We start from the raw sequence: 22,015 nt of genomic DNA, 5'->3' as shown, positions 1-22,015 counted from the left end.
CAAAAGATAGAAAGATAAAAGCTGGTGGGCAGAGTCACTCTGGGTCTGCTTGTGTGTGAGGTGGAGCTCATCACAGTCTGACTGCTATGTGAGCTCAGTATATGGAGGGATTCCACATTCAGTTACCTCTCTCTGGGTCAGAGACCCCATTCCCCTGTCCGAATTTCCCTTTAAAATATGGTTCCATGACATGGACAAAAATGCTACATTGTGAATTTATCGTTAAATATAGTGATTGCAATATGCCTTGCCAAATATTAAAACACACTGGTGAACCCTCTATATAATGTGGTAAAGGTTTGATCAGTGTTGTGTTACCAAAATAATTTTTTATCGGTCAAAGACTCACTTGTATATTTTTGCCTTCTGCGATACGAAAAGTTCAGTTTAACTGTAAAGATCAACAAATGATATATTGTGCAGTCCTCTTTAAAACACTTAAATGGACCTACAATTATCATACATCTGGAAGTTTTGATGTTGTTGCACTATACCAAAAGGAAGAATTGCTATCTATCCAATATAAAACATTCACAGTCAACAGAGGTACATCAGAAAGATACAGAGATGCAGACCTATGGACAGGTTTAGTGATCATAAGATATTGGAACACTTGTGTTTACCTGGAGCTTCACAGTTGGTAGGTGGAGTACCAGGTGGGGTGCGGGTGCCTGCTCTCTCCTGCCCCCTACTGTCCACACACCAGCAGTGTCCTGTGGAGCTGTGGCACTGCAGCTGCCTGTAGTGACCCTCCTCATCACACTGAGGGATGAAGGCTCCTACCTGGGGCAAGCCATCCTCTCCAGCCCTCAAGCTGTCCCTGTGCTGCTCACATTGAGTCCTAGGACGCTCTGATAGAGATAGAAATAGAAAGACCGAGAGAGAGAGAGAGAGAGAGAGGAGAGAGAGGAGAGAGAGAGAGAGAGGAGAGAGAGAGAAGGATATTACATCACATTTACAAACCCATTTAAACTCACTGATAGACCCATGAACTCTGCAGATCTGAGCAATTTCTGATATTTTCTGGCATTGCATTTTTATATTTTGCAAAACTATTCTGGCAGTAATGCTTAACCAGGAGAACAATAACTTCATGAAAGCTTTTTCATCTCATTTATGAAATGCAACCCAATGTCTGCCCAAGGTGTATGCCTTTTTGCTGCTATGGTACAGCAAAAATCACAAAAAACAAAAGATAAAAGCTGGTGGACAGAGGTCACTCTGGGTCTGCTTGTGTGTGAGGTGGAGCTCATCACAGTCTGACTGCTATGTGAGCTCAGTATATGGAGGGATTCCACATTCAGTTACCTCTCTCTGGGTCAGAGACCCCATTCCCCTGTCCGAATTTCCCTTTAAAATATGGTTCCATGACATGGACAAAAATGCTACATTGTGATTTTATCGTTAGACATAGTGATTGCAATATGCCTTGCCAAATATTAAAACACACTGGTGAACCCTCTATATAATGTGGTAAAGGTTTGATCAGCGTTATGTTACTAAAATAATTTTAGACCGGTCAGAGACTCACTTGTATATTTTTTGCCTTCTGCGATACGAAAAGTTCAGTTTAACTGTAAAGATCAACAAATGAATATTGTGCAGTCCTCTTTAAAATACTTAAATGGACCTACAATTATCATACATCTGGAAGTTTTGGATGTTGTTGCACTATACCAAAAGGAAGAATTGCTATCTATCCAATATAAAACATTCACAGTCAACAGAGGTACATCAGAAAGATACAGAGATGCAGACCTATGGACAGGTTTAGTGATCATAAGATATTGGAACACTTGTGTTTTACCTGGAGCTTCACAGTTGGTAGGTGGAGTACCAGGTGGGGGTGCGGGTGCCTGCTCTCTCCTGCCCCCTACTGTCCACACACCAGCAGTGTCCTGTGGAGCTGTGGCACTGCAGCTGCCTGTAGTGACCCTCCTCATCACACTGAGGGATAAAGGCTCCTACCTGGGGCAAGCCATCCTCTCCAGCCCTCAAGCTGTCCCTGTGCTGCTCACATTGAGTCCTAGGATGCTCTGATAGAGATAGAAATAGAAAGACCGAGAGAGATAGAGAGAGAGAGAGAAGGATATTACATCACATTTACAAACTCATTTAAACTCACTGATAGACCCATGAACTCTGCAGATCTGAGCAATTTCTGATATTTCTGGCATTGCATTTTATATTTTGCAAAACCTATTCTGGCAGTAATGCTTAACCAGGAGAACAATAACTTCATGAAAGCTTTTTAATCTCATTTATGAAATGCAACCCAATGTCTGCCCAACGTGTATGCCTTTTTGCTGCTATGGTACAGCAAAAATCACAAAAAACAAAAGATAAAAAGATAAAAGCTGGTGGACAGAGTCACTCTGGGGTCTGCTTGTGTGTGAGGTGGAGCTCATCACAGTCTGACTGCTATTTGAGCTCAGTATATGGAGGGATTCCACATTCAATTACCTTTCTCTGGGTCAGAGACCCCATTCCCCTGTCCGAATTTCCCTTTAAAATATGGTTCCATGACATGGACAAAAATGCTACATTGTGATTTTATCGTTAGATATAGTGATTGCAATATGCCTTGCCAAATATTAAAACACACTGGTGAACCCTCTATGTAATGTGGTAAAGGTTTGATCAGTGTTGTGTTACCAAAATAATTTTTTATTGGTCAAAGACTCACTTGTATATTGTTGCCTTCTGCGATTTGAAAAGTTCAGTTTTACTGTAAAGCTCAACAAATGATATATTGTGCAGTCCTCTTTAAAAGCCTGAAATGGACCTACAATTATCATACATCTGGAAGTTTTGACGTTGTTGTACTATACAAAGGAAGAATTTCTAATCTCTCCAATATAAAACATTCACAGTCAACAGAGGTACATCAGAAAGATACAGAGATGCAGACCTATGGACAGGTTTAGTGATCATAAGATATTGGAACACTTGTGTTTACCTGGAGCTTCACAGTTGGTAGGTGGAGTACCAGGTGGGGTGCGGGTGCCTGCTCTCTCCTGCCCCCTACTGTCCACACACCAGCAGTGTCCTGCGGAGCTGTGGCACTGCAGCTGCCTGTAGTGACCCTCCTCATCACACTGAGGGATGAAGGCTCCTACCTGGGGCAAGCCATCCTCTCCAGCCCTCAAGCTGTCCCTGTGCTGCTCACATTGAGTCCTAGGACGCTCTGATAGAGATAGAAATAGAAAGACCGAGAGAGAGAGAGAGAGAGAGAGAGAGAGAGAGAGAGAGAGAGAGAGAGAGAGAGAGAAGGATATTACATCACATTTACAAACCCATTTAAACTCACTGATAGACCTATGAACTCTGCAGATCTGAGCAATTTCTGATATTTCTGGCATTGCATTTTATATTTTGCAAAACTATTCTGGCAGTAATGCTTAACCAGGAAAACAATAACTTCATGAAAGCTTTTTCATCTCATTTATGAAATGCAACCCAATGTCTGCCCAAGGTGTATGCCTTTTTGCTGCTATGGTACAGCAAAAATCACAAAAAACAAAAGATAAAAGCTGGTGGACAGAGTCACTCTGGGTCTGCTTGTGTGTGAGGTGGAGCTCATCACAGTCTGACTGCTATGTGAGCTCAGTATATGGAGGGATTCCACATTCAATTACCTCTCTCTGGGTCAGAGACCCCATTCCCCTGTCCGAATTTCCCTTTAAAATATGGTTCCATGACATGGACAAAAATGCTACATTGTGAATTCATCATTAAATATAGTGATTGCAATATGCCTTGCCAAATATTAAAACACACTGGTGAACCCTCTATATAATGTGGTAAAGGTTTGATCAGCGTTATGTTACTAAAATAATTTTAGACCGGTCAGAGACTCACTTGTATATTTTTGCCTTCTGCGATACGAAAAGTTCAGTTTAACTGTAAAGATCAACAAATGATATATTGTGCAGTCCTCTTTAAAACACTTAAATGGACCTACAATTATCATACATCTGGAAGTTTTGATGTTGTTGCACTATACCAAAAGGAAGAATTGCTATCTATCCAATATAAAACATTCACAGTCAACAGAGGTACATCAGAAAGATACAGAGATGCAGACCTATGGACAGGTTAGTGATCATAAGATATTGGAACACTTGTGTTTACCTGGAGCTTCACAGTTGGTAGGTGGAGTACCAGGTGGGGTGCGGGTGCCTGCTCTCTCCTGCCCCCTACTGTCCACACACCAGCAGTGTCCTGCGGAGCTGTGGCACTGCAGCTGCCTGTAGTGACCCTCCTCATCACACTGAGGGATGAAGGCTCCTACCCGGGGCAAGCCGTCCTCTCCAGCCCTTAAACTGTCCCTGTGCTGCTCACACTGAGTCTTGGGGCGCTCTGATAGAGAGACCGTGTTAATTGCTATATATAGTGATTGCAGTGTCTTGTCATATATTTAAGCACACTTCTTGTGATATATTGAAGCACCGTTTGGCCTGCATTTTTTGCCCAGATTATTTGTACCATGGCAATGTTTTTATTTATCAAAACATCCAAATAACCGTAATTTTCCCTACAGTGCATAACGGCTTTTTGTTGCTGGATTTCGCTTCTTAGCCAGTAAAAAAAATTGTTTCAGTATTGAATTCGTCGTTGTCGTTAGTGTATTCATGATATTATTAACATTAATAACAGCAGGTGAGGCTTGCTGTGAAGTAAACAATTCCACCACTTATCTATGAAAGGAAATCCTACAAACGTTGGAAGAGTGAAGTCGACATATGGAGACGCGTCATGAAATCCGAACATAATAAACAAACAATGACTGTAGCCTTGTCGCTAACTGGAACGGCTCTAGAAACAACCCTCGGAAATATAGGTTGAAGAAAACGGAATGAATACATTCGAGGAAATGGCATAAACGACGTGTTGAATTACCACCTTTTATAACGTTAAGCCGGCGCTTAAAGATTTTTTGTCGGTAAATTATTTCAGCGAATGACTGGATACGCTGTTTACGGTACAGACAATTCCGCTAGGAGAAAAAGAGTAACGTACTTGAAAGCGATCAAATGTGATGATTGAAGTACAACTCTGAAACGTATCAGGTAGCCTATATTAAACATAATCCTGTTTTCTGGTTGTCTATGGCCTCAATTTACAATTAACCAGTGGTAGTGGACTTGCATGAACTAGAGCCAGGTGTGTGGTATCTTCATGCTTTTGACAACTTTAGACGCTTTAGTGCAGGAACCCGAGTTGCGATTAATTTATTGTTGGATAAGCATTCAAGGCCCACCTCAAGGACTGTTCATTGAAAATGGTGTTGAGTTTAGCAGTGAGGAGGTATGGGAAAAGTTTTCATTTTGTTTTTCTTAAGCCATTCAGAGGTGGACTTGCTGGTGTGTTTTGGATCATTGTCCTGCTGCAGAACCCAAGTGCGCTTCAGCTTGAGGTCACGAACAGATGGCCGGACATTCTCCTTCAGGATTTTTTGGTAGACAGCAGAATTCATGGTTCCATTTACCACAACAAGTCTTCCAGGTCCTGAAGCAGCAAAACAGCCCCAGACCATCACACTACCACCACCATATTTACTGTTGGTATGATCCTTTTCTGAAATGCTGTTACTTTTACGACAGATGTTATAGGACATACACTTTACAAAACGTTCAACTTTTGTCTCATCAGTCCACAGAGTATTTTCCAAAAAGTCTTGGGGATCATCAATATGTTTTCTGGCAAAACCGAGATAAGCCTTTATGTTCTTTTTGCTCAGGAGTGGTTTTTGGTCTTGGAACTCTTTCTTATGGTGGCGTCATGAACACTGATCTTAACTGAGGCAAGTGAGGCCTGCAGTTCTTTGGATGTTGTTGTGGGGTCTTTTGTGACCTCTTGGATGAGTCGTCGCTGCGATCTTGGGGTAATTTTGGTCAGCTGGCCACTCCTGGGAAGGTTTACCACTGTTCCATGCTTTCGCCATTTGTGGATAATGGCTCTCACTGTGGTGCGCTGGAGTCCCAAAGCCTTAGAAATGGCTTTATAACCTTTTCCAGACTGATAGATCTAAATTACTTTGTATCTCATTTGTTCCTGAATTTCTTTGGATCGCAGCATGATGTCTAGATTTTGAGGATCTTTTGGTTTACTTCACTTTGTCAAGCAGGTCCCATCACTCACTTTTTTACACAGGGCCATGTAGGTTTGGATTTTTTTTCCCTTAATAATAAAAAGCTTCATTTAAAAACTGGTTTGTGTTTACTTGAGTTATCTTTGTCTAATATTTACTTTTTTTTTTGATGAATCTGAAAGTGAAAAACATGCAAAAAAAATAAGATATCAGGAAGGGGCAAACACTTTTTCACACCACTGTAGTTGTTGACTCAAAGCTGGAAAGTGTTTCTTACACAGAGAAAATGATGGGTTGCACACAGCAAAGGTACTTGGACGCGCAAGAAAGAATCCAGCAAAACATAAATGCTGGTATCATTTGCAGTAAACAGACCTAAGGATACTGCCGGTGCAAAAGCTGACCTGGAGCATGTAGACAATCTCCAGTCTGTAGCACATAGCAATGAGGAACGTTGCACTGACATGCACAGTCATGAACATTATGGTGGGTTTTTTTTGTTAAAGATGAGTCATTTGCTTTAGCAAAAACAGATGAACTTAAAAGAAACATGATTTAGGTGTAAGACGCAAAGCAGAACTGGTCGCAAAGGGCTTCAAAGAAACAAATATTTAGAGGCTTGTCTCAGGTTCTTTATAAACGGTAATAGCAGCAATATGAAAAAAAGCTTTTCCATGGATATCAAAGCAGCTTTTTTACTAGGAAAAGACTTAGTGTCCACACTTGCTGTTCTCCAGCAGCTCAATGTTGAGAAATTCTGTAGAAGTTAAGAAAGTGTGTATATGGTTTTGCAGATGTCTTTCCCGTACAATAGAAATAAAGACAGAAAGCCCCAGAAGTGTTTACTGGTATTACAAACATTTTCCACATCATTTATCCCCAACATGAAAGCTGGATTTCCAAGTTGGTCAAGAAAAACATAAGTTGAGCTACACATGGATGGAGTATCATATTGTGGATGATGAGATACGGGTGCAGCTTATAACTGTATGTATGTTATACATCTTATGTTGTCGATGTAACAAGAAAAATAAAAGATGCTTTCTTGAATGCCACACCTTTTCTATCCACACCAAAAATCATTGTTATACCTTGGGGAGCAGATTATTGTCTTTTAAGAAGAATGGGAGATCAGGTTATTTTTTTCTATGGCACATGACCATGAGAACTTTTTTCTGTTGTTGTTGGTTTCTGTAAAGTACTTTGTAAAGTATTGCATTGGTCATTATATTTCATGTATTAACAAGAAAAGACATCTGAAATACTGTATATAGTTCTGCTTTCCTTACTATGGCTATTGTGATAAAGAGTAACAAACAATTTATTGTACAGCCCTATTGAAAAGCCTAAAAAGGTAGTTAAGCATCCACAAACAGCAGAGATACATTAGAGAGACTATTACCCACGGGATATATTAGAATTCAGGGGTTTACCTGGTGCTTCACAGTTGGTAGGTGGAGTACCAGGTGGGGTGCGGGTGCCTGCTCTCTCCTGCCCCCTACTGTCCACACACCAGCAGTGTCCTGTGGAGCTGTGGCACTGCAGCTGCCTGTAGTGACCCTCCTCATCACACTGAGGGATGAAGGCTCCTACCCGGGGCAAGCCGTCCTCTCCAGCCCTCAAGCTGTCCCTGTACTGTTCACACTGAGTCCTAGGACGTTCTGATGGGGGGGCAGAGTGAGACAGGAAGAGAAAAGGGATCATACTTGTTGTGCTGCAAGACAGGTCAGATGCTCGTGGACTGACAACAATAAAACAGTCTAATAACAACACAGTCCAGGCAAACAAATCCAAAAGAACAAATCCAATCTGAAGTCGAGTGGCAGATATAGGCAATATAACAGGGGCAAACAGGAATATCCAAGGCAAGGCAGAAAATCAAGGTAGAACAAAACACTAAAAAAATGGTCACAACACAAAAAAGTACAGCAATCAGAAAATAACGCTCAGCATGCACTTGAACATGCTGAGTATGACAGTGCAAAGCATATAAGTAGCCTAAGCAAATTAAGAATAACTGCAGGCACTTAATATTTCGGGGATGAGGCTCTCCCCAGAGGATTCTGGGGCATGTAGTCTGTGGTGGTTCCGATGGGCTGCATGACAATGTTAGTTTCACATTGTCTGACAGGGCCTGAAATGCACAGGCATGCACACTTGAGCAATCTTTGAGAAGCACTTCATATGATATTTTGAAAAATCATTAAAGTAACAATGATTTACTAGAATAAAATAACTTTAATTTTATTTGATTTGTAAAATACAAGTGTATGCCTAGCTTCCAGGGTATAGCGTCAGGAGCAGAAAGAACCCAGAAGCAAAACTGGTCAGGAACTTTTAACAGTTTTGTCAGCCTTGCCAAACCACCTGTGTTGTAGGAGAGAGCTGTTCTTCATTTGGAGATGGATCACAGTCGGGCAGTTACGTGAGATGAGCATGTAGAATGATTCCACGCTCCCTCCATTCTATCTAGGTCAGAGACCCCCCCCCCACTCCCTTCTACCTAGAAAAGCCCAAAAAGGAACTACAGTGAAGAGACATCTGGAAGTTGTACAAATGGACTAGGCTGCATGACACCAAATGGAGTGATTACTCTTAGATAAGCATCTACAGGCAACAGAGGTACATGAAAAGGGTGTGCTGGATCGATTGATTTGGTGATTCACAACAGTAAAGTCACAACAGTAAGGTAATAAATACAAATAAATACAAATGTAGCTTTATTACAGTCTTATCAAGGAGCTTTGATTTCAAAATGGGGTATTTGGATGTTTCAAGAATACTTTTTCATAGCTTTTATAAGGAAATTATTTTCTCAACACCTTATTACAATACTTGTTTCCCATAATTTATGACTATGCAGAACACTCATCATGCCAGTAGCTTTGGTAGTGAGAAACCTATCACTCCTCGACAACTCTGTGCTGGATTTAAACACAGTTCAACAGATCAATCCTTTAAACATTCAACAGCTCTATAAATCTCCTTTTGGAAAACTGGGAAACTCAAAGTATGGTCAACCATTTCTTCAGATGTTCTACCAACCACAAAAATCATTCAAATTATTTTACAATTTGGCAAATCCATTCTATTGGCCACATCTGTGAGGAGACAGGAAGTTGTACTCCTACATTTTTCCTTAAGACCTTGTTTACATACAGTAAACTATGCATATGTGACTACATTGTCAGTATTCTGTTTTCAGAATAACCTTCAGAACGACCTTCACTGGGTTGCATTTATGCCTAGTGAAAGGTAAGTTTCTTAAATCTTTCATCACCAAATACATCAGAAGGGATGTCCCATGCAAGATTATACATAATTGATTATAATAATTTTTGATGAGTTCTGGAGCAAACATTTTATAAAGCTCATTTCACCATCTCAGTGTAAAGCAAAACCACCATTTTAACTAGCTAGAGATACCTATGTAATTTTTATGGAGAGATTAAAACAGACCATTTCAGCTATAACAAAACAGCACTTGTGATCCAAACTGGCCCTAACCTTAGTCTGTATCCTTTAACAATAAGCAAATTCAATGAGAAACATGTGCTGGTCCTTGATTACTATAAAACCTCTGACAAATAAAATACTCAAATACTCAATACCTACATGAGACTGGCATCAAAACTCTTTTTATTGTGCTGAACGTTAGTGTCACTGAACCAGCCTGTTTACCTGAAACTTCACAGTTGGTAGGTGGAGTCCCAGGTGGGGTGCGAGTTCCTGCTCTCTCCTGCCCCCTACTGTCCACACACCAGCAGTGTCCTGTGGAGCCATGGCACTGCAGAGGCCTGTAGTGACCCTCCTCATCACACTGAGGGATGAAGGCTCCTACCCGGGGTAAGCCGTCCTCCACAGACCTCAAGCTGTCTCTGTGCTGCTCACACTGAGTCTTAGGACGCTCTGAAACACATATGGAGAAAAAAAGGACAAATCTCAAAGTGAAAAATTGGAAATATAAAGGACATATAAAAACAGAAGTAAACTATTGGAGTGCCAAGCGAAGCACTCACTGAAATAAGATGCAGTACATCCACTGCCCCACCCCTACACTAGTGATTACTGGTGAGAGAAGAGGAACGTGTGTGTTATAAGAATATTAATAAGAAAACATGACCTCTTATATCATTGATGCGTAGGTTCAAGCACAGTGACTGATTAACCTAGCAACTGCTCTTCTACTATTCTGAATTTATATCATATGCACTCGCCATGAACTGTTTTTCAAATATGTTTGCTTTCTGTCATATTGGTACCTATGCAAATGAACAAAAATTACAAAAAAAAGTTTTGGTTTCAAAATGCCAGCTGCTATGATTTTTTGCATGTAGCATGTAATGTAACTTTTTATATTATATTTTTTCCTAATTTTTTAAATACATTTTTATACCATTTTTTATATTTTTATTTTTATTCTTACATTCTTCTACACTTCATTGTGTAAAAGCTGTGTTTGCGGTACAAGAGAATTCTGTAAATTTAATTCCTGTAAACACCAACCATGCTGTGGGTGGCAATGGAAGCCATCTCCATGGAAACCAGGCTGGCACCGGCAGTAGAAGGAGCCGAGTGTGTTGCCGCAGGATGCGTGATGGTGGCACGGCTGGCTTTGGCACTCGTCAACATCTGCATACTCAAAACACAACATACAGCTCAGCACACCAGCCTCAACACTGTACATACAGTCAAAAAGCCTCAAAAGCCATAAAGTAACCCCCCCCCCCATTGCTATGTTCTGGGCAGAAGGCTTTAGGCTGAGTGGGGGCAAAGCCCTTTCTTTTTTCATGTGGGTGACTCCAGAGAACCATAGGAAGAGTTAACCTTCCTCTGTCTGTCTCATATTCTTCAGCTGCACAATCTCCTACGCACATTCCCCTGGCCTGGACATTGGGCCATTGTTTCAAGCTGAGCCCCTGTTCCCCTTGCCTCTGGCTACAGCACAGCCCCTCTCACCTTCAGACCTTAATTTTCCAGTGCTCTGCATAGGACTTTGGTCAACTCAAAAGGAGTGTGTGTGCGTGAGTGTGTGTGTGTGTGTGTGTGTGTGTGTGTGTGTGTGTGTGTGTGTTTGAATTAGCACTAAGTACACCAGCCCTCTGTGAAAAAAACTCTACTCAAGCGTGAATTTCACGCATGCCGACACATGCATTAACCCTTATTGGAGATCAAGTCAATGACTCAATTCTCTTAGAGTTTGCACAGCCACACCTTTACAATCCAGTGGGCCTCCAGATGTTGAGGGAAATGTAATTGCTCATTCATTATTATACCTACAAAAGCACTGAAGCAAACATTTCTAGTAACAAAGCAAGATTTTCAAAGAAAAAGGGGAAAAAAACAGCAACAACAAAAAAAACAAAAATTTGAATTCCTATTCCTACAGGGTAAAGCTATCACAGCTGAAAACTAAATCTTGTCATATATGGTACAAAGCCTTTTGAAACCTCACACAATCATGTAAAATAAATAAACCGATGCCTGAGAATCGGTGACTAAAACACACCTTATTTCAGCATGTTTTCTTACTGTTTCTTATTGTTTATAGACAATAGCTAAATGCTAATTAGACTGCTGTGGAGGGTTTGCTGACGGAACAGTGGGTTGTTACCTGTGCAGGTGCGGCCATCATACCCAAATTCGAAGCCGCCCTGGCATTTGCAGCTGTGACTCCCTGGCAGGTTCACACACTCTGAGTGTGGCCCACAGGAGCTCAGACCCTCTGCACACTCGTCTATGTCTAGTACAGAGAGGGAGAGAGACAACAAAAACAAGCAAAGAGAGGAGTAAGAGAAAGAGAGTGCGCTCAATCACAGTAAGTGATCTGTAACTTATACTCATTCACAGAGCAACAGAGAGAGGAGGCTGTGTTTATTCACACTAATACAACCATAACTTCCACTGCAAACAGGAGGATTGGTTTTGCTCTAATACCGTCATTCATTTGTCTGGACAGTGGATATGTTCAAACCTGTTAGAACTGCCCTGGTATGTGTTCTCTGGCGGTGCCATGGTGTGGAAAAAACAGGGCCTGCAATCATGCTGTTTGTGATGCCATAAGGCCAGCGGAGGAGTCAGTTCCTATGGGAACAAACGTGAGACTCTGCAAAGGTCTTGAGCTAACCAGCACGAGACCTGGTTTTGACCACTGTTAATATCAGGGTGAGACCCCTTCCTCTCATTCTCTTTTTCCCATTTGATCCAACCTATGGTGTTGGCGGTGGCAAGCTGTTCCCTTCCTATACTCAAACATTCACACAGGGAATGTTCTGGAGCTGGATCTCATACCCCAGATCCCATGAGAAAAGAGAATGAGCTGATGCTTGAAGGTGAGCGATCCAGAGATGAGGGCCGGCTTTAGAGAGGGGGGCAGATGAGGAGAATGCTGACTGAGGGGTCAGAATTCCATGATGCCATTTAGAGGGGAAGTGTGAAGTAGCTCTCAGGCATCTTCAAACAAACTAATCCCATGTGGTTCTCACAGGGGGCGGCAGCTGCAGAGATACCCCTCCTCTTCCTCCCCCGCGAAGAGAGAGAAGGAGCGCACCAGTACAGGTCTTTACACACACAAACATGGCATGTTCCATTGTCCAAACTGATTAATATGTCTTTAAGTATGACACCCAGAAAGCTCAGTGGTGTGCAGAGCTGGTATTACACACCAAGGGATTCCTCTGTGAGTCATACAGAGACACTCTGGGCCAGCTCTCTTTCAGTCTGACAGAGCTGCTGACAGAGCAGCAGTGGTAATGAATTTCCTGCTAAATGGTTGGTAATCTTAACATAACACAGATGGAGTACTCTGCAGAGAAGCTTAGATGAGGCAGAGTAAGGGAAGTGTCCCAGAACTCTGCAGATACTCCACAGATTAAACAGTGTCAAGGCTTGGCCTCGCTCACACGGGAACAGCTTTACAACTGTAGGATACCAGAAAAAAAGAGAGAGAAACAAACAGAATACACTCAACCAACACCCTCCTTTACCATAGCAGTTGCGTCCATCTCCTGTGTAACCAGTGGCACACTGACAGGTATAGAGCTGACCATCGGCTGGTAGACACTGTGCAGTAGTGTCACAGTCATGGTTTCCTGAGTAACAAGGGTTAACTCGATCCAGGTCCTGGATGTTAGCTGCAGAGATAGTTTAAAAGAAGAAGGTTTACATTTTAACTGGACAAACAGAGTAAATAACACACCATAAGGGCTTTATTTAAATCTGCCTAATGGTTTTGGAGCAGCACCAAAGGAAATTGTGCTTTAAAAAGGAAATTGCAAAGCTAAAGATAGATTTTTCCTGCCTGAATAACAAGTGTGCCCATCCTATAATCAAAGGTCTTGCGTCAGGCAACTCAGAAATATGGAGAAATTAGTTCACTTCTCTCCATTCGAGCAGAATTTCTCAAACTTGTAGTGATCCCTTCTCCCAAATCTAGCACTGAGGTGTGCATAAATATCTGCCACTGTGTTGTGTGTGCCAATAACATATGTGGCAATACTGTTAATGATATAACAGAATCAGGCAATTTAGTCAGCGATCATGAAGACGTTCGCATATGGTGAGGTGTGAAAATCAAATCAACATTCTCCTTCACACTCCTCTTCCCAAGCCCGACGTATGTGATCCCATCCTTATGTGACCCTGAAGGTCAAAGTACTTGACCTGGAAACCACAACACTTTTAGAGCATTTAGACAATTCAGTGACCCCACACATACTCTGGGACACACCATCTATTGCATAACACTACAACAACTGAAAGGGTAACAGCATTCTAACTTAAGTGCTTCCTCAAAGGGCGATGAGGCCTGACATTCTGGATTGTGGACCAAAACTCTGGCAGAAGGACCATGCTGACTTCCCTCTCTCCCAGCAAAAATGCCTGCACAGAACACATTAAAACCGGCTCGATTTCCGCACCCCAGGCCAGGGACCAATTTGGCCAATTATCAAAGGCACACAGGAAGACTTTTGTTTGAAGTGAGAGACAGAGAGTCCCCCTTTCAAATCAGCTCCACAGGGGAGGGAGAAAAGTGGAGAGAGAGAGGGAGAAAGAGAGACAGAGAGAGACAGAAAAAAACACTAAAGGAAGAGCCATTCGGAATGAAGAGGGGGTGGCCGTGGTTCCTTTTAACTCGCCGTTAATTAAAGGGACGTGACAGAGCAGCCGGTTAGAATGCTGGGAAGGGCTCTGGGTGGTGGCGTCAGAGGTGGGGTGGGGGTGTTGATTAATGCACCAGGTGGGAAGACCCTTTCACAAACACAAACACATCGCTTTACTGTGTGTATTTCCATGCCTGATGAGTTTAGGACTATTGGAGGTTGAGGACGGTGTTTGTTAAGGCCTAATTGATGAGGCAGCATTTTCCCGTTATCTCCTTCAAGCCCAAGACTTCACCAACAATAGTTGCTGCTACTAATCTCCAACATCTCCAATACCTTTCAAAAAACAGTGGCTACGATCCATCGGCAGCATCCTCAACACGTCTCCGGTAAGGCACTCTTAGTATTCCCAGCAGCACCCTGTCCTCTGTGTACTAAGAGCTAAATACAGAAGGCTATAAACAGTACTACAGGAGAGTGAGAGGCTGAGGTGGGAAGGTGGTCTGGAAGTAAACAAAGGCCAGAAGCCAGCACAAGTGAATGTGTGCATACGTCCTAAAGAGTCTTCATCTCCACGGTAAACCCAACAGTCATCTCTTAGTCATACTTGATCAAAGTCTCACATGTGCTCTAACAGCAGCGAGTACATGATGCCTTGTCTGGACGGCAGAGTGAGCTATGTTTTCCAGCTGAGAATGAGGAAGATGAGGGAGCGAAGAGCAGTGTCTCTAGGGCAAAAAGATCTGGCTTAGACACTTGTGGGTATCTCTATTCACATTACATCACTTTGCAGTTATTTCTCCAACACCCTCTGGTCTGTAAATCTGTCACTGAGGGATAGTGTTTCTAAGACTGGCAGCATAATAACAACACACTCACATCTCCGGCACTCACATTATAAGTGTCTCCCAGCTGTGCTGTCCCATGTCTTCCTGTCCCATGCTACACCCCCCACCCCAACATGACCCAGAACAACAGTGTTGTCACTGTTCATCCTGCATGGAGCCTGAATCATGTTAGCGAAAGAATGTGAGAAAGCAGTGTGTCTGGATGCAAGCGCCAAATAACTCAGCCATGTAACATCACCATCTGCTGCAGAAGAACCTCCCTCCATTGATTATACCAGTCAATGACATAGGATGTTTAAGGGGGAAAAAAGCTCCAGGGGGCTTTTAGGGTAGAAAATCTGTACTCATGTGGCCTGTGAGACGTTTGAGAAGTGAGAAGGCCCTGTGTGATATGATCTAGTTCTTTCTGCTTTTGGAATGGTAGCGAGAGAGATGTAGATCTCTTTCTTAGCCCATACATACTCGAGTGTTTCAACATACAGTTCAGAAAGCTAAAGTCAGAGGAGGTTCTGTACTCCACTCCTTGGAATAATGTGCTTTCACAAGGACATGACAGCCTGCATCTAGGACACCAGGCTAGATTTAGCAAAGGGGGATTTTTCTGAATCAAGTGATTTGTTACAAGTACAAGCCTTCACCACACAGGAATAATGTGTTGCACACAGCATCCATTATGACAGCTATAGTTCCCTCTCTACACATCCTGACCTATCTCTGATACTGGGCCTGAAGAGAGATTCAGGCAAAGTACTCACAAAACAGCTCAATGGTGTTATTAGGAATCCTGGGCTGCAGCAGAAAAAAAACAGTTTGACTGGAGTAGTGAACCTAGACATCCAGGTCATGGGACAGGAGAGACTGAGAAACTTATGCCCCCCCCCCCCCCCCCCCCCCCCCCCCCCCCCCAATCTATGTAGGAGAGACAAATGAGACAAATTCCTCCCTGTCTCTTCTGTCAACAAGTTAATAAAGTAACCATCCCAGACATGAGAGCAAGCGGGATGGGGGTGTTTGAGCTGAGTATTATGAATTAGCACACATTGCTTACAAAGGCTGTGTTGTTATTGCACATTCTCACAGTTCAGCAAGGAGTGGTTTGAGGTTATGAGCACAGAATAACTAGAATAGCTAGAACTTGGTAAGCGTAACATAACAAATGGCTGAAGAACATTTCTGAACCAAAAATGCAAGAAATACTGTTCAACTATACAGTGGTACAAAACAAAATGCCCACACCACACTCCCCCCTCGTGGTCATAAGAAGAGTAGTTCAAACCTACCTCCAACATGGCCAATCTTGTTGGTAATGGCATATCTGAGAATGCGTTCCTCCTTGATGTACATGACGAAAATGCGCTCTACAGTCAGCTGCAAGGTCTCAGGGCTGGTGCGAGGCCCGTGCTGGCAGTCCCTGTAGGTGATGTTTTGCCGGACCTGGAAGGTAAAGGTCTCCGTTCCGCTCTCAGCTGTCACCATGGTGAACTCCCTCACCGAGCTGGACATGATCACTGCAGGAACACAGGAGAGGGAGGATTTACCACAACTGACTGCAACTCATGAGCTGAATCCAAAGGCACTTCCTTTGCTTGACCTCTGGCTCCTAAGGCCAAGAGAAGGTGTGGCTCAGACGTCCTCAAGCTGTGCGGCAGTATGAAAAACAATTTATGTTTAAGGGTTATCCCAAGCAGACTACACACTTCCTCTGGAAGGAAGTTAAAAAGGCTATGCTTTTTATGGCTGGAACCATCTCCAGTTCTCATGATCTCCAGCAAAGGATCACTAAGAAACAGGGGAGGACTTATCTTATCATGCAAATAGTCTATAGCAGGCACTGAAGGAAAGGCAGTAAATTGCACTTATCCACTTAAAGAGTGGATAGTGGACAGCTGTTTTTAAACAATGTCTTATTAAAATGGTTGTTGCCCCTCATAAGCGTGCACTGTAAAGTCTTGCTGATTGCTTTACTATTGAGACACTGACCACTTCTTTGCAGCTTCTTGCAGAACCTAAACACAGTAAAGTAGTTAAAGTCTGGTTTGACAACCATCAAATAATACACTTTATCAGCCTGAAATTTGCAAAGATACATTTCATGAGAAGAGAGACATCACACACACCAGCCCAGAGTCTTCAGGACTTCAGCACCTACAAGTGTTCCTACTGAGGTTCTGTTCTGTGTGCATGAGTGTGGGCTCCTACATGAGGGGTAGTACTGATAGGTCTCCTTATACGGCTCCATCTGAACGGTGGCCCCTGGGGGCATGAATGGGATGCTGCCCTCCAGTTGAGTGTCCACTATTAGATAGTTCTGGTCGTCTAATCCCTTGGCGGTCTGGACAAGGCTGAGACGCTGATTACCAGGGTAAAAGATGATGTCAACATGACGAGTAAACTCAGCACCTGAGAGAGAGAGAGAGAGAGAGAGAGAGAGAGAGAGAGATGCAAAATATTCAACCTGACAGGTTGCATCTGCACTTTTCTTTGCAGTTCTCTCTATCCCCAGGTCATAAAGCATGCTCTCATTATGCTGCAAACAAATTCTTATGTTGCATAATCAGGGCCAGATGAGGGTTATGGCCCTTGTAATGGTGCTTGATGGAAACCTGAGTGGTTTTCAGGGCAAGCCTTTTTATTACACATACTGAAAACACCCAGGCATGAAGCACCTGACTTAAATTAAGCTGAGGGTGAAGTGCATGTTGCTCAAGCCTTTAATATCAACCCAGCAAAAAGCTCTACAGAGACCCCAGCTGTGAGGCTCTGACTTTATATTACTAAGAGAAAAATGCTCTGGACTTTAAGTGAGTCTCCGCAGGAGGGGATATGTTAAACAAACACAGCACAGGAAAACTAACAGGGAACAGCTTGGCTTCCTCACCGGTGATATTGAAGCCATTATGACTGCCGGGGAACTTCAGGGCAAAGAGCCAGCCAAACAGGCCACCAATGGGGGCGACAGGCATCAGGGCCCAGCCCAGTGGCTCCGGAACCTCACTGATGGCTGTATACGCGCGGCCGTCACCCACGACCACGTAAGCATGGAGGTCAATGTTGTTCAGCCTCACCAGAGTCAAGCCCACAGACACAGCCCCATTGACCTTTCCGTTCACGCGTTGGGGAGCACCTGGAAACAACAACAAAAAAAAAAAAAGGAGCATCATCACAAGGTCAAAACAGTTAAAATCTTTTCAAATCTTTTCAACTGGTTGATTACTGAGCTCATTCATTAGGAGGTGAAGTTTAGCTTTGGTGAGCAGCTACAGCGTTTATCCACCACTCCGTTTTGGGAAAGGTGGACAAATGGCAAAACCTATATCTCTGAATCAGTTCTTTTAATGTTCATAGCTGGATTTTAAAAATCACTCGAGGTGCTGATTTTCTGGGTATTTCAGGTTCACAAAGTAAAAGTCCTCTTTAGAATATAACTGCAAGCACCTGAATTTTCTAATAGTTCATGCCAATAGGTAAAATTAGTGGGTGAATTAAGATGACTGATATGAAATTACTTTTACTTTTTAAACCTAAACCCATACACTTCACACCAGCCAGAGGGACAAGCAAGACTGTGTTTGGTGACAAAAATGTGCTGTAGGAATGTTCTCTCTGTATTCTCCCCTTAGTTCTTTTCACACAAAGCCTCTACTGTACACTCACATACAGACACACACACACACACACACACACATATTCCACAGCCATGGATGGTTTTTCCCACAACACTCTCTCTCTTAGCAGAAACATCTGTCATCCAGTACAGTCTGAACCAAATAAATGGGGCTTTTATTATTTTAAGTTCATTGTCAAAATTGGGCTTTTTGCATGTAATCTTCATTTTCAGCTAACCCTCTTGGTATGATGTCATGATATTTAGGAGGATGTTATTCAAGCTCTGCCTGAGAACCACTGAGTGATTCACAAGCATGTTCCATTTAAGCTCTTAAAAGAGAATCAATTCATTTGAACCTCTAAAAAACACCATAACCATGTACTGACTGCTATACAAGAGACATTCCTTGCTCTTTTTTGCACACAAGTGGCTGGTCTGCCCAAAATGAACCAGTCATTGATGTAACAGCCTTGTGTTGAGAGCCAGCACTATGTCAGAAGTACTGACAGGAAATGATGGGATGCGAGATGCCATTGTCCAAACTTGGCTCTTTGGCTGTGACCTTTGGTTGCATCCATTTAAGAAATACACATGTAAAAATTTGTCTTAACATGTACAGTTAATTATCACACGAACAGTATTTCTGTTATATTATACACATAAAAAATGTAGTAAACGCCAACTTGTATTGTTGACATGCGCAGACCAACCAAAGGCTCCTATACTGAACGTTTTACATAATCCTTTGCCTAAACTTACCATTAGGCAGACAGTGGCGGCCGTTGCCATAGAAACCGGAGAGGCAGTGACAACAGTAGCCTGACGAGTAGTCTGTGCAGTACGCATTCTGGCTGCAGTGCTGCTGAAAGCGACTGCACGTTTCTTTATTTTCCGGAGAGTACTGGATAACTGCAAGATAAAATATAGAGCAAAATAGAATAAGAGCGAAAAAGAGATAGAGACAGAGAGAGAGAGAGAGAGCACTAAATAACGAGTTTAAATGTGCAAATGCATTAGGATGAAGAGCTTTGGTCAGAGATTTGTACATCAGTTTGAGCCACACTATAATCTCACATTTAAATAAACCACATAGAGCTAGGCCAATCTAATTTTCTCTTAGATCACTAGCTCTACTGTAAAAAAAAAAAAAGGCATTTTCTGAAGACATTGGCTTCCCGTCAAATATGAAACTCATGTCATATTGTACACCTGGATGTCTATTTCCCTGCAGATTTGGCAGGGGTCAGACCTGGGCTCAGAGATCCTGCATTCACTCATGCAAAAGGCATGTAATCCTTAACCTGATGAAATGAAGATAAGGAGTCACTCTCCATCACCCAGGCAATGCAAAGGTGACACTCAGTTGGAGAGGACAAATTGTTTCAATTACCTGTCCTACTAAAGCTTCAGATGAATGCCTGAAGGCAAAGAGACTGGCAATAGTTTCACTGGCCTTGAGTTTGAGAAAGTATTTTTTTCTTTCTCTTTGAGGTCTATTTGAAAGAAAGAAGGATAGGGGGAGTAGTGAAGGGAGACTGAGCAGATGTTATATTTAAAGGCATCTGGTATCTGGATGGGCAGCTGTAGCATGAGGATGAGGTGCAAGAAATTGTGAGGAAGACCGTAAGTGCATATGGAACTTTCCGAGACTGGATGTAGTCTCACCTCCGGAGTCAAAGTTAACATCTTCTTCCACGTTAACCACATGGCCGTTAGGGGCATGGGGCACGACACCCATGGGATGGACAGGGTACACCTCCAGCAGCATATGCTCTGGAATGGGGTGCTGGGCTTCGGCCCCTGCTTCTGGAGGCAGTTTTTGTGGTCCATAGCGGGGATATGGCCCAGGAGCAGATGCTACCAAAGCAGTGTCGTGTCTCTGGGTGTTGGAAGTATGAGTGATATCGCCACCATAAGGTTGCAGAGAAGAGAAGACTGGGCCAGACTCCAATGGGTTGCCACCACCCAATGGGGAAGCATCCTGGCTTGGCTCTATGAACTCTGGCACAGTGGGATTCGTGAAGTCTGGATCGATATTGTAGTCGTGCTCGTCATCGAATGGATCGTCCGTCTCAGAGTATTCTTCGGAGTATTCGGGGGTGGTGCGGAATTCCTCTACTTGCTTCCTAGGGAAAGCTGTGGGTAACTGTCTCCCAGTTTCTGCTGGAATGACATTCTCAAAAGAGTACGCACTTCCAATGTGGAAAAGCCAAATGCCTGGCACTCCACTATTGCCTCTCCTGAAAGGAAATAATAACAAGTGAAATAAAAGTGTGGAAATTCTGAACCTGATTTGGTGTATATGCTTTATTATACATGTTACTATGATAAGTTACATTATAGCAAGTCATATAGAGTATGACAATACATAGGCAAATATTTTTTAAATATTCAGACTGAGGTGCTTACTGGTATAGGTTCTTCACAGTCTGCTCATTGCTGGTGACGCTGTAGTGAGGCCCTTCAGTGCGGGCAAAGATGAAGTAGGGAATCTCTCCCCTGGTGAAGCCGACGCGAGCTGGCAGCTCAATCTCCACGTTGAAGGTCTCTTTGGGGCGTGTCCCGAAAAACTGCAGGCCATCTTCAGGGTAGAGGAATAGGGCATAGGTGTTGGCCTCATCATATGCCACCACCGCCTGGAACGTGTTAACCTACAGGGCGGGGGGGAGTGTGATAGTCATCAGTTCATTATTCAAATGTAAACTGTTACTGCCTTATCTGTTCCTGAGGGCGGCTTGGAGCAACAAAAGTCTCATACAGTTTAGCCTTAATTGTTTGCAAGTTATCAACTATAACTATTTTAGCATTGATTTCTGCCAAAATGGACTGTTTCTTTTCATTTATTATTTGTTTAAATTAGTCCCATAGATACTACCTTGTACTAAGACTAAATCTGCATTTGGTGTTTCCAACATGGTCTAAGTTGTACTATTGATTTTATATGGTGTGGTATATCACCCAACACCACAAGTGCCTGCCACCACAAGCACCACTTCCCATTCATTTCTTCCCCTCTGCTGGTTTCACACCCTCTTAGCAATGGCGTTCCAGACAACTAAAGCCACTATCTGAAGTGCTGTAAACATGGATGGCTTGTTCTGTGTGGTCTGGCTTAATGTTGTCTGTGTTTCTTTCCCTAGTTCGTGCCATTAAATTGTGTGACACGGAGATCAGAGAGAAGTCACTGTGAACCTTGGCCTCAGACATCCTTTCACGACCACCCACTACCTCTGCTGGACTGCGAGCAAAGTTGCTAGCAAAATGTCTCAACATAGATATTAAAATAACATCCAACCTCTCCTCTACCCCCACACACCATGCCTGGCCTGTCTCTCACACGCACAGGGTCTGGGTGAAATTCCTC

The 22,015-nt window shown here is 42.9% G+C and overlaps 1 protein-coding gene across 1 annotated transcript in view; it reads right to left on the bottom strand.

Annotated features, from left to right (window-relative positions):
• The window catches only part of nid2a (nidogen 2a (osteonidogen)), a 35,640-nt gene that overhangs the window by 10,535 nt on the left and 3,090 nt on the right, over positions 1–22,015 (bottom strand). Inside the window, exons 3-16 of the mRNA XM_035533082.1 lie at positions 21,061–21,302; positions 20,317–20,891; positions 19,411–19,560; positions 17,923–18,168; positions 17,244–17,444; positions 16,325–16,552; positions 13,081–13,227; positions 11,709–11,837; positions 10,601–10,726; positions 9,776–10,003; positions 7,528–7,755; positions 4,135–4,362; positions 2,960–3,187; positions 624–851 (exon numbers count right to left, since the gene is read on the bottom strand). Coding sequence (XP_035388975.1) covers positions 624–851; positions 2,960–3,187; positions 4,135–4,362; positions 7,528–7,755; positions 9,776–10,003; positions 10,601–10,726; positions 11,709–11,837; positions 13,081–13,227; positions 16,325–16,552; positions 17,244–17,444; positions 17,923–18,168; positions 19,411–19,560; positions 20,317–20,891; positions 21,061–21,302 — 3,184 coding nt within the window. The remainder of the gene's footprint in view (positions 1–623; positions 852–2,959; positions 3,188–4,134; positions 4,363–7,527; positions 7,756–9,775; positions 10,004–10,600; positions 10,727–11,708; positions 11,838–13,080; positions 13,228–16,324; positions 16,553–17,243; positions 17,445–17,922; positions 18,169–19,410; positions 19,561–20,316; positions 20,892–21,060; positions 21,303–22,015) is intronic.

Source organism: Electrophorus electricus, chromosome 13 (genome assembly GCF_013358815.1).
Source record: "Electrophorus electricus isolate fEleEle1 chromosome 13, fEleEle1.pri, whole genome shotgun sequence".
In the NCBI taxonomy this organism is placed as follows: domain Eukaryota; kingdom Metazoa; phylum Chordata; class Actinopteri; order Gymnotiformes; family Gymnotidae; genus Electrophorus; species Electrophorus electricus.
Note: the sequence above shows the minus strand (reverse complement) of the source record. Positions and strands in the feature narration are given on the sequence as shown.